Source organism: Papaver somniferum, unplaced genomic scaffold, assembly GCF_003573695.1.
Source record: "Papaver somniferum cultivar HN1 unplaced genomic scaffold, ASM357369v1 unplaced-scaffold_10, whole genome shotgun sequence".
NCBI lineage: Eukaryota > Viridiplantae > Streptophyta > Magnoliopsida > Ranunculales > Papaveraceae > Papaver > Papaver somniferum.
Genome location: NW_020618825.1, coordinates 3488028 through 3503773, shown reverse-complemented (window position 1 = coordinate 3503773; position 15746 = coordinate 3488028). Strand labels below are relative to the sequence as shown.

Genomic DNA, 15746 nt, shown 5'->3' with positions numbered 1-15746 from the left:
TGGGGTCATCTGGTGGAGTTGTTTGTTCTGGTAAAGTATGAGAGAGCTCAACTGGTGTAGTAGTGAGTTCTGGTGATTCAATGATGGGATCAATTGTTGTAGGTGGGAGATCTGGTAGAATGTTCTGATCCGAATATATTTCTTCACAAGGATATAGTAGTGTTTGTTGGGGTTCAGATCCATCTACGTGCTAATCTTATGGAAACATATTAGCTAACAAGAAACACTTGATCTCTCAGATTGCTCCATGAACCTTACTATGATCTAGGATAAGAAGAAGAGAAAAAGAACCACATAGATGCAAGCCATAAACAAATCAACAAGAAGTAAAGTACTCACAGATTTAACGTGGTTCAACAACATACACATTGTGTGTAATATTGTCTACATCCACCAAACGACTACGACCTCTTTATTCATTATAGAATCACCACTGAGAATTACAACTGATTGACTAAATCAATCCATCGACTCACTACAACATGACCGAACATAAGAACTCTCACAAGCACCCTATAAGATCCAAAGTATCATCTTCACCCATACGAGATAATGTTTACCACATTATCTACCACAACGAGACGATCTTCTCTGCACACCCTGATATAGATTATCATGGACGCCTTTAGATCAACACCAATAATCTAATCCAACACCACCAAGATGATCTTCTCCTTAACAAGATGTCTTACTAACATCTCCATATGAATACTCCATAACGACATATCTACCAACATCGATAGGTATCCCATAAACATCATAATGATGTACTCCTTCCACCATTAGGTATTTCACATAACCACCTCAATAGGTGGGATGAATCCCTCACATCTTTACGGGATTTACATTGAGGATTGCATGACTAAAACACTTAGCCTAGAGCTCCTTATATAGGAGTCACAAACTTGGTTCCCAAGTCTTAGCCTCCTTGGATTAGGAAACCGACTCATACTAGGAAACCATGATCAATTTAGGTATCCCATCTTAATATGGTAATTAACTCAAACTAAGAATTTAACCTAAACTAGGAAACCCACGTTTCCTTACAGTGTTGTAAAGTATAAGTAGATGGAACAATAAAAAATTGATCAATTTCGGGTTCAGAGCCATCTACGTGCTAATCTTGCGGAAACATATTAGCTAACAAGAAACACTTGATCTCTCGGATTGCTCCATGAACCTTACTATGATCTATGATAAGAAGAAGAGAAAGAGAACCACATAGATGCAAGCCATAAACAAAGCAACAAGAAGTACAGTACTCACGGATTTAACGTGGTTCAACAATATACACAATGTGTGTAATATTGTCTACATCCACAAAACGGTTACGACCTCTTTATTCCACTACACCAAATTTTGGGATTAGAAACAAAATTAAGCCGTTACTAAAACGGATTGTAACGGCTTGTGCCTGTTTCAAAAAGGGGTATTACAATTTTTTGTAACGGCGATGGGGCCGTTGCGAATTTTGAGTTGTAACGGCGTTTGTAACAGGCTTAAGCCGTTACTACGTGGCGTATCGTAGCAGGCGACAGCCGTTACGAAATTTTGTAACCTGACAGTCGTAACATTTGGAAGCCGATACAAACATTTCGGTAACAGCAAAAAAAATTACTGTCAGTCAATATTGACCTGGTCAAAATAGTCAATCCTGACCAGGTCAATATTGACCGGCAGTTCATTTTCTGCCGGAAATACGCCTGTCATTCCAAATATCCTACACACATCTTTCATTCTATCCATAACCCACATTCAATACTTTTTTCAATCAATCAATCATATCAACATTCAATCAATTCAAAGAAGAATACAAATTCAAAAAGAATAGAAATTCTATTAAGTACCAAAAATATTTGTTATTGTAAAGTATCAAATTCTGAGGAAATTCATAGAAACCTACTAAGTTCCTAAGATCAGTTCATTCTCTAAATCACTATAAGCAGAAACTTACTCAAAACTCACAGCTACAAAGGGAGCTAATGGCTGCCATTTAATGGTAGAACCTCTTGCTTGAATATGATTTCAGGGGTATAAGCCCTCTTGTCCTTCCAACAGCTCAAGTTGCCAGAGAAACACCGACGGGAACCCATCGAAAGATCTGCCACCGCATAGCTGAGGAGATATGAAAACAACAGTAAGAAATATTAGAAGGATACTATGTGCCATAAGATTCATGTATGATTTCTAATCCATGAGTATTTATAACAGCTATGTTGCTGCAACCGTGAAAATAACCAGAAAACTAAACAATCATGCAAAGCACAACCATTGAGAATATACAACAAAACTATGTGAAGGATACTTGGCAGATATCAATTAGTAGCCAACAACGTAAGGATAAAGGATCGAATAAGAGTACAATACATTTACCTAATAGCATTTTAAGTTTTAAATAGTGGAAACCCAAAATGACAAGTAACAGTCAATGAAAAGAGAAAAAAATGAGGAGTTTGGTAGTAGACTTAGCATAAGAACACTTACTATCAGAACTGGAGCCAACCATTCGATACCTTAAGCTTTCATCATTTGGTTAAGCTTTGATCACTTCAGTTGCATCAAGCAAAATAAAGAAGCAGAGAAATGAAAAACGCAAGTATCAGCTATGAAAACCAAATATTGTAAGTTACATCCGGTAATTGTTTCATAATTCTCAGAGGTCCAGTAAACGGAAAGATAACAAACATATAAAAAAGAAGAGCTACCTGGAAATTTTGATGTATCAACTGTGAACTGTCTGAATTGTAAATGGTAGAGTTGCAGGTGCTGAAGTTGCAACTACGAGTGCAAAATCTTATTCGTCAAAGCTTTTTCATCATAACTGCGAGGTAAGAAAAACAAAAAGAAAATCAGACCATTACAAGAATTACTAAGCAATAGAACCCAAGTCATGATTAGAAATGATTACCATGATTATCATGGTTGCAGGTTGTAAAAGTTGTTCTTCCAACTCAGTTCCTTCCAACTCCTCGAGTTCAGATTCCAATTTATCCTACAACCAACAAAGATAACTATCACTCTCCGGTCAAGATTAATTTTAATCTTAACAAAAATAAAATACAAAAGGTTAACCCATCAAAGTCAGCAGCTACTCCAATGGGGTTTCACAACGCTCCCTGAACCTGCTTCATGTTCCCAATCTTCTCAATAATCTCATCCATCATCTGTGTTTCTGTGATACATTTCAAACAGACTAGTTACCTTGAAGTGATATTCCTGCTTAAATAGACTAGTTACCTAGAACTGATATTCCTGCTCAACATTTATAATTCAATCTTTAGGGTAAGGCGAAAGAAAAAAAAAATGCTTGGCTATGATGCAGCCATATTTTTGAACCACCTTCTGTAACATCATACAGCTAAGTGGGATTTAACATAAATCATAGACAATGAGTCATATTCCAAAGATACGTAGTACCTTAACAGAAACTGGGGCCAGCCAATAGGAGCATTTTCTAGAATTCACGATAAAGATAACAAAACTGCTTATCTTAAAAAGTGATGACAGTGGAGATGTACTAACCAATGGAGTTACAATTCATATTACTGGCCTTCTTAGGTGAGTTTTTTACTCTGCGACTTTGTTTTTTAATTATCTCAAGTTCCTTTGTTATTTTACTGTTTCCACCGGAGGAAAGTTCCATGTTCATGGCAATATCTAGATCCTGGATTGCATCCTTGTAGTTTCCCATGGAAGCATTTGCCCTCCCTCTCCTATACCATGCCTTAAGCGATGAAAAACAGTTTTGAGAAACGCAAACTCAACCTCTCGCAGTTAGGTTAGACTACGGAAAAAACAAAACGCAATTCAGAGATGGAAGATGCATTTAACTATGAGTTTTTTACCATAATGCAAACCTTATAAGTTTATCTTTTCCAAGAGGCGATTCAAAAAATAAAGTTTAAGAAATTCATGCAGCATTATCTTACATTCAGAAATAACAACCTTACCTTTGTGTAGGAAGGAAGACGTACAACAGCTCGATTGCAATCTCGTACACTCAACTGTTAGGCCCATTTTTTAGATAAAAGAACATGAAGGTAGTGAGATAACTACAAATAACTGGAAAGACCATAAACAGTTGACTGACATTAAAAAAAAAAAAGCATGAGCCTAACCCAGCACTTTCCAACATACATTACTTTGATCTTGGAGAATATTTATTCTAAGTAAAGAAACATATTGCTTAACTCAAAACGGACAAATATAAAAAGGGTGAATGTTGAACAAGCTTAAGCCAGGCACCTTGAATATTCGCCTCGAGTTCCTTTTCCATTGCTTGCTCTTCGTGGATTTGATTTAAGACTGGTAAAAGAGCTTGTAACAAATATTTACAATATTTAAGTCTCTCTTCTGCCTCCATCTTCATTTTCTGGCTCTTCAAATCCTGCATAAGGATGGAACTCATAAATTGAATAAGGTCAAGTGGTTACTATAATAAATCCAACAGCAAGTACAAAAATATCAACCTTAGACATGTTGCAAAAACGCAAGCATGGTTTTGCAATTACAGCTTCCATGACAAAATGGGAAAGACTCTGCAATCGCTTCAGTTGTATGCCCAGGATACTTGTGCACCATGAAAAAATAACACAAAAGCATGAATTAGTTCATATTAGATCACCAACATATGTATTTGATGAACAATGCGAAAATGAAACAACTTCTCTATTGAGTGTTACCAACGACGAATGCACGTCAAACAGTAGTGTTTAACTTTACAGTTTTTGCAACAAACAACCACCCCTTTGTATGTAAAACCAACACATTAGTGACATCTCAAAAACTCCTCTTCTTTCCCCTATTTATTGACAACAAATAATTAATCTCATAAACAGAAAATTACAGCAAAACAAGGCTGTAAATTGTAATTGTAAATCAAAATATAAATGGAAAAAGAGCTCACTTTGTTCTTCTTTGATGTCTCCACATACATCTTTATTCGCCCATCCTTAGAAACCCTTTCTGCAGAACAAGAAAAAGAATGTGGAGGTGGTCTTCTTCTGCTGCTTCTTCTACTTGTACTTCCACTAGCACAATTTTTCTCCTCTCTCCTCCCTCCACCCTGTATCTGAATCTTCTGAATCTGTTTTTTTCTTAAGCCATTAATCTCATAAATTACCCCCTTTCCCCTCATCTTCTTCGTCTTAATTACACTGTCAAAATTCTCATTCCCCTCTTCCTCCAAAAACATTTCACATTTCAAACAGAGTTCCCAACTCTCAAAACCCTAAAATCAATTTTACAGAATCTTAAATTCAATATTTAGATTAAACAAAATTTAAACAACATAGATGTGAATATGCAATGAAAAATGGAATTGGGTTTAAAGAACTTATCGTTTTGAATCACCATGATCTTTAATTAAGCTCCCTTGATGGAGAAAGAAATTCAACCTCTCTGAAATTTGTGTTCTTCCTTCAATATAACTAATCATCTCCAAAAAGCCACTCGATCTATCACTATTTCACTGGAAATCATTAACTTGAAAACTTTGAAAACCCATTAAAAAACCTAGATATAAAACTCAAAGTTTACTGAACCTTGTTTCATGAAGTAAGGTATGAAATCTAATCGATGGTTTATTGATTTTGAAAGAGATTGGGTTTTTTTTGACGTTGTTGTTGATAGTGGTGGTAATACAAAGGCGATTGTTAATGGTTCTCCAGGGAATAGAAGAAGAAGAATGAAGAAAGAAAGATAATGGAATTTTGGTCGAGTGAAAATTCGATCTGCTTTCATTAGGGTATACCCATATCACGCATGTGAATCGCACACGCATGGGAGGAAATATCCTCTAGTGTTTTTCGTTTAGGTGGAAACACAATGAAACGCGTGTGGATGGCACACGTACAGATTCCAGGTGTTACGACCCAGGTGTGACGAAGCGTGTGTCTGGCACGCAATTGGTATCTAACCTAATGCTATGATACCAATTGTTGGGGCAATTGGTATCTAACCTAATGCTCTGATACCAATTGTTGGGGTTCAGAGCCATCTACGTGCTAATCTCACGGAAACATATTAGCTAACAAGAAACACTTGATCTCTCGGATTGCTCCATGAACCTTACTATGATCTAGGATAAGAAGAAGAGAAAGAGAACCACATAGATGCAAGCCATAAACAAAGAAACAAGAAGTAAAGTACTCACGAATTTAACGTGGTTCAACAATATAAACAATGTGTGTAATATTGTCTACATCCACAAAATGGCTACGATCTCTTTATTCATTATAGAATCACCACTGAGAATTACACAACTGATTGACTAAATCAATCCATCGACTCACCACAACGTGACCGAACATAAGAAGTCTCACAAGCACCCTATAAGATCCAAAGTAGCATCTTCACCCATACGAGATAATGTTTACCGCATTATCTACCACAACGAGATGATCTTCTCTGCATACCCTGATATAGATTATCATGGAGGCCTTTATCTCAACACCAATAATCTAATCCAGCACCACCAAGATGATCTTCTCCTTAACAAGATGTCTTACTAACATCTCCATATGAATACTCCATAACGACATATCTTCCAACATCGATAAGTATCCCATAAACACCATAATGATGTACTCCTTCCACCATTGGGTCTCTCACATAACCACCTCAATAGGTGGGATGAATCCCTCACATCTCTACGAGATTTACATTGAGTATTGCATGACTAAAACACTTAGCCTAGAGCTCCTTATATAGGAGTCACAAACTTGGTTCCCAAGTCTTGGCATCCTTGGATTAGGAAACCTACTCATACTAGGAAACCATGATCAATTTAGGTATCCCATCTTAATATGGTAATTAACTCAAACTAAGCCTTCGCCACCTTCGAACTTGTTCCATACTACGAACACAGCTCCGTCTTGGCCTGCCTTGCTCCACCTAAGTTAATGTTCCGCTCTTGTAAGCCACTAACTCCAAGTTTCACACCACATCTGTTAGGGTTGACATCCATAACTAATTGATCAACAAATAAAACTACCACAGTAGCCTTCATGCGTATGCCTAAGCATTACCTTATAATAACCATAGTCTTCATCTTCGTTTCTGAACTCCAGCCGAGTCAATTGCTTATTTAAAAAACTGATCACATACTTGCTCTTTTCCACGAGCATGTCCACGAAAGAGAGTTAACGAGATACTTCAGGTTAGTTTATAATAAACTAGCCTCCATGTTAGCTTCCAAGAAACTAACTATCTTGTATGTACCAAAGCATATTGAGCATGACTCTAACTGACACCAAATACAACCAATCCATGGATCACTGCCACTGCGTGCCAATCTCGATCATATCTATGAATCTTTCTTTATGAGCCTATTCCGATTGTATCATGATTCTACGATCATATTTCCCCAATTCAGTTTTGCTCCTTTAAAAAACTCATAATATCTCCAACCATTTCACACATACCAAACACGTGTCCAGCTTCGCAGAGACTTCAACAACTGACACACCATCATTTTCTACATCACCTCAGCAACTTCAACGGGCTTTGACAACAATGTCCTTTTACAGGCATAATTGTCAAGATAATATTTTCTCAATTTCTTAAGAAAGCATGTAGTTTCGAATTCATGACAGTCAAACCACAACACAATCGGACTCGGATAGAACTGTGACCGTCGTCGAAGAATTCACTGCTACCCTCGTAACAATGCATAAAGTCACACATACTGTCTTATGCATATCCCTTTACCAATATTTCTCCAAAAATGTACACCAACGTTCGAAATATGATAATTCGTCCTCACACAAAGACCCAATCACACCCAGCCATAATCTGAAACCTTCGGTAACTTCCTCAAGCTCCAAGAAATTCAAGACGCTGTTGTTTTTATAACTTGACGGAAACTATATCGTTGCTGAACAAAATTTCTCAATAGAAATTTATACCTTCATCTCTACATGATTTGTCACTATTGAAATCAATTTCAATAACTATAGCGGATGAGCAAACCCCCAAATATTATCATTGCTATAATGTTTCTCTCTCCAACATAAAGTCTCACACTGATCATCGGTAAATAAAGTAGCCAATGCATAATAAAAGGTTGATGGAAAAACACGCCGAAATTGTAGCCCACTCGAATTCATGCACCGTGTTTTCTCCAAGTAGTATGCGCTAGCTCCCGTAGCCACACCACCATACACATTGTAGTATTGTATCTTTATTCTTTAAACTCTTGAAGTGTCCAAGCGATACCTTTTTAATTCCTCACAATGGGTCTTTACCAAAATAAGAACGTATCTGCAACACAAATAGACCAACCTGTTTCTCACAACGGTCTTGCACTTCAACTAGCTCCGATCGACTTCAAATGGTGTATAACACAAACAACTCTTAGATTGAACGTCATCGACAAGAATCAAAAGATCACAAACTATCTAGATTCTCCATCGGAAACAGTACGAGATAAACTCCAGAAAACATTGTTCAACCCGACATAATGTCAAACTTCAACACAGATAAACGAACTGATAAAAGATTTGTTTTTATTTTTTTATAGTCGTTGTTGTAGTAATAAGGATTCGAACTCTAAGACTTGTGAAGATTAAATTTAAAGGTTAAATGAAAATAATAAAAGCGAGAGTTACTGGGACTAGGATTCCACCAAATATTCAAATTCATGTGATTCACCTATTTATTCTAAACCATTATAGCTCATTCAATAAGAATTTTGACTCTATTTCTTTGCCTAATGTAGATTCTTAAATATTAATTGTAAATCTTAAGCATGCCATATCAAAAGAATTAATCCTAAGCATAAACCATCAAATGAAATGACAATTAATTAAGAAAATTCTTTTTCTAATTTTAATTTAATGCAAATAGTCATATAAATAATTAAATGAATTTATCACATAACGAATTTTGGTTTCCTACGTCGTCCCAGTGTCAGGGTTTAGCTTCTCATGATGAAAATACACTCAAAAATATAATTCATAGCTCAAATGGTGTTTTTAGTGAAGAAAACTAATAATACAATGAATCTGCAACGCTGTAACGGCGTTACAGAAGTAGCCGTTACACAAAATGTTGCGAATTCAAAACAAGCGTGCCAAACTGACTGTTACGTGTACTGTTTATAAACGACAGTTCTCTGCGACAGTCAGTAAGCGTCGAATGTTCTTCTTCTTCTCTGCAGCAGCAGAGAAATCTGCTCTGCAACTCTCTATTCTTCTCCCCAACTCTCGATGCCCTTCTATGAACCCCCAGCTCTCTTTATATACTCAACCAGCAACACAACTCTCGTAATAACTGCTGAAATCTTTTCAATTACTTCGGGAAATATTTTGTTTCTCTGTAGCTGTTGATTCTACCTTTTTCATGTATATGATTTATTCATTACCTTGCTAACAATATACATAACATATATTCTCTTTTTATGCCCACGTATCCACTAATTATAGCAACCAAAGATCCTGTACCATACCTTCTCCGTTTATTAATCAAAGAATCTAAATCCGATCCAAACTCTCCAACTTTATCGTTGTATTAGATAGAAACAAATCTTTATAGAATATCTTCCTCTCATACTCACGTAGCTTCCAAATAACACTCGAGTATTTTTTATCTCCCTGTTTTAAGATAACTACGAAATATAAAAGATTTGATTCCTTCCTTTTTAGTTCAAAAACGTCATTGCCCCTATTTATGACAAGAATATTATCCTGCACCAAATCCCTTGAAATTCTTCACAAAATTAATCCCAAAATCATCAACAGAACTACGATAATATTTCTTTCTTTTTTTCTAGCTCCAACCCGTGAAATCTTTCTATTCTCTCGAATCAACTACCTATACCAATCCTGTTTTCGTCTAACAGGATAATCCTTATCATTTTCCACGCCAAACTCCTACAAATTCTCTTCCAATCTCTGCCTGAAGATTACGCAGAAAACAGCTTCCATTTTCCCGCCAAAACTGGTTTTCACGGTGATGATGATGGCCAGCCCTTAACCAAATCCGGGGGTGCCGAATAACCAGTGGGGTGTAAATAGTAATTTGCGGGGTAAAAGGAGCAACTTTTGGGCTGTAAGTGAAAACTCCTGGGTGCCTTTCTCAACTCCTCAGTGTGCGTTTATCACATTTCTGGGGGTCAAATAACACTTTTCGAGCAACTTTCTCCACAAAAGCTTATTCCCTTCAAAAGACTTAAAATAGGTTTATTAGCAATAAAAATGAGGCCTAGCTAAAGTAATTATGGGTGAAAAAGCATAGCACTTTCGTGCTTATCACGAACCCTAACTAACTGTGTCGACAAACTGCTTCTTATACAATAATAAGAATCCATAGCTCCACCACAAACAATATCACATCTCATCCAATGATCCATGTCCTGCAACTTATTTGTAGCCACATGCTTCAAATACTAAGACTGAAAATCAAACTCTTCACTTCTGGAACATATCAAACCCTGTCCAACCGGCAATATTTCCAAAAGGAAACCTACTACGAGATTTCCCCAAATCCTTATTGCAACAAACAACTAAGGCAGAACGAGTATGAATCCATGTTCACATTCTTCAACTTCAGGTTAAATACAAGCAACAACATAATCCAATTGATGACGATTGATAACCAAATTATTATTTCCTTGGTTTGGAACAATAATGAGACTTTGACATGCTTATATTCCGTATTTACTTCCACAAACATACAAATCAATATTTGTATCCCAACTACAATATTCTTGCCTTCTTGTGTCTTTCCAAGCAAACACTGATTAATTGAAAACCAGTCTACGCAGGTCTTTCAAACAGTTCCAAGAATAGTACGAAGTATAGAGAATAAATAAACTTACTTGAAGCCATGCATAGGGTTTACGCTCAAATAAGTATCAATATCAAATCTCCAATGTAGAGCACCATAAACATCAAGACAACAATTTTTGACCATATCGAATGTAGATCACCTGATATAATCCCATTCCTTTCGAAGTACACTTCAATTTGCTTTGTTCCCAAAACTGATGAAATCAAATCTCATATTAATTTGAAAACATCAAACTCTGCATCTTCGGAAGCTGTAACATCAAATCCTCACATACTTGATGAAACCGAATCCTTCGTCTTCAAAATTTTCTTCCAACCAGAAAATCCAAAGCTTTCTCTTCAAATCTTCCGCGCAACCTATATCTCTGATACAATTATTGGGGCAATTGGTATCTAACCTAATGCTATGATACCAATTGTTGGGGCAATTGGTATCTAACCTAATGCTCTGATACCAATTGTTGGGGTTCAGAGCCATCTACGTGCTAATCTCACGGGAACATATTAGCTAACAAGAAACACTTGATCTCTCGGATTGCTCCATGAACCTTACTATGATCTAGGATAAGAAGAAGAGAAAGAGAACCACATAGATGCAAGCCATAAACAAAGAAACAAGAAGTAAAGTACTCACGGATTTAACGTGGTTCAACAATATAAACAATGTGTGTAATATTGTCTACATCCACAAAATGGCTACGATCTCTTTATTCATTATAGAATCACCACTAAGAATTACACAACTGATTGACTAAATCAATCCATCGACTCACCACAACGTGACCGAACATAAGAAGTCTCACAAGCACCCTATAAGATCCAAAGTAGCATCTTCACCCATACGAGATAATGTTTACCGCATTATCTACCACAACGAGATGATCTTCTCTACATACCCTGATATAGATTATCATGGAGGCCTTTATCTCAACACCAATAATCTAATCCAGCACCACCAAGATGATCTTCTCCTTAACAAGATGTCTTACTAACATCTCCATATGAATACTCCATAACGACATATCTTCCAACATCGATAAGTATCCCATAAACACCATAATGATGTACTCCTTCCACCATTGGGTCTCTCACATAACCACCTCAATAGGTGGGATGAATCCCTCACATCTCTACGAGATTTACATTGAGGATTGCATGACTAAAACACTTATCCTAGAGCTCCTTATATAGGAGTCACAAACTTGGTTCCCAAGTCTTGGCCTCCTTGGATTAGGAAACCGGCTCATACTAGGAAACCATGATCAATTTAGGTATCCCATCTTAATATGGTAATTAACTCAAACTAAGAATTTAACCTAAACTAGGAAACCCATGTTTCCTTACGGTGTTGTAAAGTATAAGTAGATGGAAAATTGAAAGTGGTGGGTATCGAGAAAGTCACAAGAAGAGATGATGTAGAAGAAGTTTTTTTAGTGCAAATACAGAAAAGGAATGTGGTTTCATCAAAGACCACATGCCTAGATATGTACACCTTCTTAGTAAATTCTCATAACATCTGTAGCCGTTGTGTAGTTGGGTATACCTAATGAAGGTATACAAAGAAGACTTAAAACTAATAGTATCCTTTGTATAGGGCTGCACAAAACCGACTCAACCCACCAACCCAACCCACACCCGTCTGAAATTACCCGCACCTGACCCAACCCACTTAGGAGCGGGTCGACAATGAGTCACAACATCAAAACCCATTGTATGGTGGGTCGACTGTGGGTGACAACTTCCCTCACCCGACCCAACCCACCCACCCACCCACCTACATATTTCTAAATTATTGCTAACCCTTAGATTACATATCCTAGATGAACCACATCCATTGAAGTAATAATATATAATGCCTAAACCTAATCATCGTTAACTTCTCTTTACTGAAGAGTCTTCAATCAGTTCTCTTTAACGGCAGTCTCAGAGGCTCAATTTATTTTTTTCACTTTCTCTTCGCTTTGTAAATCAAATCACAACATCACCAGCAGAAATCAATCAACCTCATCACCAGTAAACCAACAACCAAAGGTGAGACTAAGAATCATTGTAATTTGTAATTACTAATTAGGGTTTTGTTTCCTAAGATTGATTTTAGATTGGATTATTTCGATTAGGTTATTAATGTAATGTTCATTGTATTTTATGGTGGGTAACCCACCGCCCACCCGATCCAACCCACCGTAATGTGGGTCGGATGAAAACTGACCCATTGTAATGTTGGGTGGTTGTGGGTGATGACTTCTGTTACCCACCATTAGTGGGTTGGGTGATGGGTGAGTCCAAACCCGACCCAAACCGACTCATGTGCAGCCCTACCTTTGTATACCGACCCAAGAAGGGAAAACATGCACAATCATACACTTGTAGATATTTAAGCTTATCACACAATACTTCAAAATTATGTTTTGAAATAAAGAATTTTAGAGGGAGTTCTTTTGATCAGAAAGGTTGCCGTGAGGAAAGAGTCTATCCATAATTCTTTTGGCATGCAAGCAGCAAAAACAATTGTGTCGCCAACCTCAGTGATATGCCTGATTTTCCTTTTAGAAGCTCCATTTTGTGGAGGAGTTTTTGGACAAGAAGAACATACCACAATACCACAAGCGTCAAGAAAGTTTCTAAATTATCCTTTAACAAGCTCATAAGCACCATCACATTAAAAAGAATTAATTATTATTGAGAAAATATTTTTATTGATAGTTTTAAAGTACTTAAAACATGTAATATTCTCATCTCTAGTCTTCATAGGTTAAATCTGATGATATTTACTGAAATCATCCATAAAAATAATGTAGTACCTGAAACCCAACCTGTCTCCATGAATGAGCTGCAATAGTGCATTTGAATTTCTGTCAGAAGTATAAAATGGCAGTTTCTTGCTCTTCCCAATCTGACAAGAGTAACACAGGGCACTTCAGTCATCCTTAGTAATCTTGATGAGTGATATAGACTCAAGCTTCTTAAGAATATAATTGGATGGATGTATTAGTCTCATATGCTAAATAGTAGAGGTACCCTGAATAGTAACATTAGATTAAGGAGAAATAATATGAGAAGAGACCATAGAATAATAAAGATAACCATATTTTGGACCTTCAACGATAACTTGTTGTTTGTGCAAATCTTTGATTGAGTAACCCCATGGAGAAAACTTAACATAGAAGTAATTTCACTGGTGATTTTTCCCACTGAAACAAGGCTCGGTGTCAGTTATGATACATGTAAAACATCTTTAAAAGCAATCTGAGAGTCAAATTTCTCTAGAAATGAATCACCCACCATCTCAGTAGGTAAAAGTTTCCCATTGCCCACTAGGACTCTTTCTCTAGACCAGTATAAGGCAAGGGGTTTTGAAGACTAACTTCATTCTTAGTCATGTAGCTGGTGGCAGCTGAATCAGATAGTCGACATACATTGGGAGTTGAAGACAGACATGGAACTTGTATTGAACTGTTTGCTTGAGGTTTACCATATGGTTTTGGACCATTGGGTTTTGTGTATCTGTAAGGACATATATATGCTAAACGACCTGATTTTTTTTACAGATTTGACAAACACAATTTGTGTAATCAGGTTTCACATAGGGACTATGGTTAAAAGTACGAAAGGTTTTCTTCGTAAATAATGCGGAATACGTGATATTATTAAGAGCTACTATGGTTTTCATGTGTTGATTGTTCATCCATTGCTCATGTTGGATGAGACGTGATTTCAACTCATTAACATAAACATCCATATCACGATTTTAGACGGAGAAAATGAAATTATCATACTCGCATTCCAATCCATTCAAAACAAATGGATTTACAAAATTATCATTGTAAGAAGTTCCCGACATGTATATTTATAAGTTGCATTGTGGCGGCGAGCCTAAGAATTGAACGATTTCATGGTATATTTCCATGTATTAATGATTAAATTCTTTCGAGCTCCACTATTTTTTGAATCAGAACTACATATGATCCCTAACAACACATGGCACTGTCGCCAAAAATATTAACATCCAAATCATAGGAAATATCGCCAACAACTCCCACACGTACGTATGGGTGAAACAACTTGATGTATACACTGCAAAATTCTGCAAATCCATTGTATCGAAATTAATACATGTACATTCTAACATAACCAGTTCCCCAACAACGAGCATCTCTTCTCCATGTAATGTAGAGATGCTACAACTTAACACTATGAGTAATAACATCATAATTTGATCCAAAGCATACGCTTGAACTTACAACCTTCAGATACATCTCAACAACATGCTAAATTTTTCATACTATCATATGCTTTATATATGAAGATAGTAAGTTCAAGCGTAGCGTAACGTTTTTCTCAACGTTTCAATATCTTAGGCTCTATTATAACTGATTGATTTTTTTAAAGACGTTTTGACTAGAATTAAAAATACACAAATTCGATGTTGTGTATCCAATTGGGCTCAGTCCCATAACACTTTGCTTTGCAAAATCAGCACGACCCTCAATATAGGATTTACTAATGAGCGATGAAAACAATAAGGTTGTTCTTGTTGGTTTTTTTTCTTCACGACAAATACTCGTGCTGATAACTGATGGGAATTATCCCAGTTGGCCAGGAGTTGAAATTCCAAATTACGTTAGGGGTGCGATTCCCGTACTATCTGATAAAAAAAAACTACTCGTGTAGATGTGCCTCCAACGACCTTAGTATGCTATGAGATGCTCTAAAATACCTTTGGATCTTGTTTTTGAACTAACAGTTCACAAATGAAAATTCAGGACCAGAACGATTCCGTTGGAGACTGATATTGCCAAGATTTATTCTAAGGCCATCTTGCTTGGACGCTATAAAAAATGTTTGTTTCTTTGAGATCCCTCTCATTAATTAATGTGCGTCTGGTAAAGGGTATGTTGAAGATTTCAGCTGGAGACTGATAACAACTGTGTCTGAACAAACAGTGGTTATAGTCAC

General features: G+C 36.6%; 1 protein-coding gene across 4 annotated transcripts; it reads right to left on the bottom strand.

Moving 5' to 3' along the window:
• Nucleotides 1–1822: 1822 nt before the first annotated feature.
• Nucleotides 1823–5662, bottom strand: LOC113326997 (vacuolar protein sorting-associated protein 32 homolog 1-like). Of its 4 annotated transcripts, XR_003348671.1 has the most exons (12): nucleotides 5353–5662; nucleotides 4907–5230; nucleotides 4683–4801; nucleotides 4470–4569; nucleotides 4246–4387; nucleotides 3951–4004; nucleotides 3523–3784; nucleotides 3073–3172; nucleotides 2909–2992; nucleotides 2706–2821; nucleotides 2485–2547; nucleotides 1823–2115 (listed from the first exon to the last, which is right to left on the bottom strand). XR_003348671.1 is itself a non-coding variant. In XM_026574648.1 (10 exons), exons 3-8 carry the CDS (start codon nucleotides 4518–4520, stop codon nucleotides 2816–2818), a joined length of 387 nt encoding a protein of 128 aa, XP_026430433.1. In that variant the 5' UTR covers nucleotides 4521–4569; nucleotides 4683–4801; nucleotides 4907–5662; the 3' UTR covers nucleotides 1823–2115; nucleotides 2485–2547; nucleotides 2706–2815. The 4 variants fall into 4 exon arrangements, 1 of the variants encoding a protein (XP_026430433.1); XR_003348670.1 differs by having other exon boundaries at nucleotides 4907–5662; XR_003348672.1 differs by having other exon boundaries at nucleotides 3123–3172; nucleotides 4907–5662.
• Nucleotides 5663–15746: the final 10084 nt, after the last annotated feature.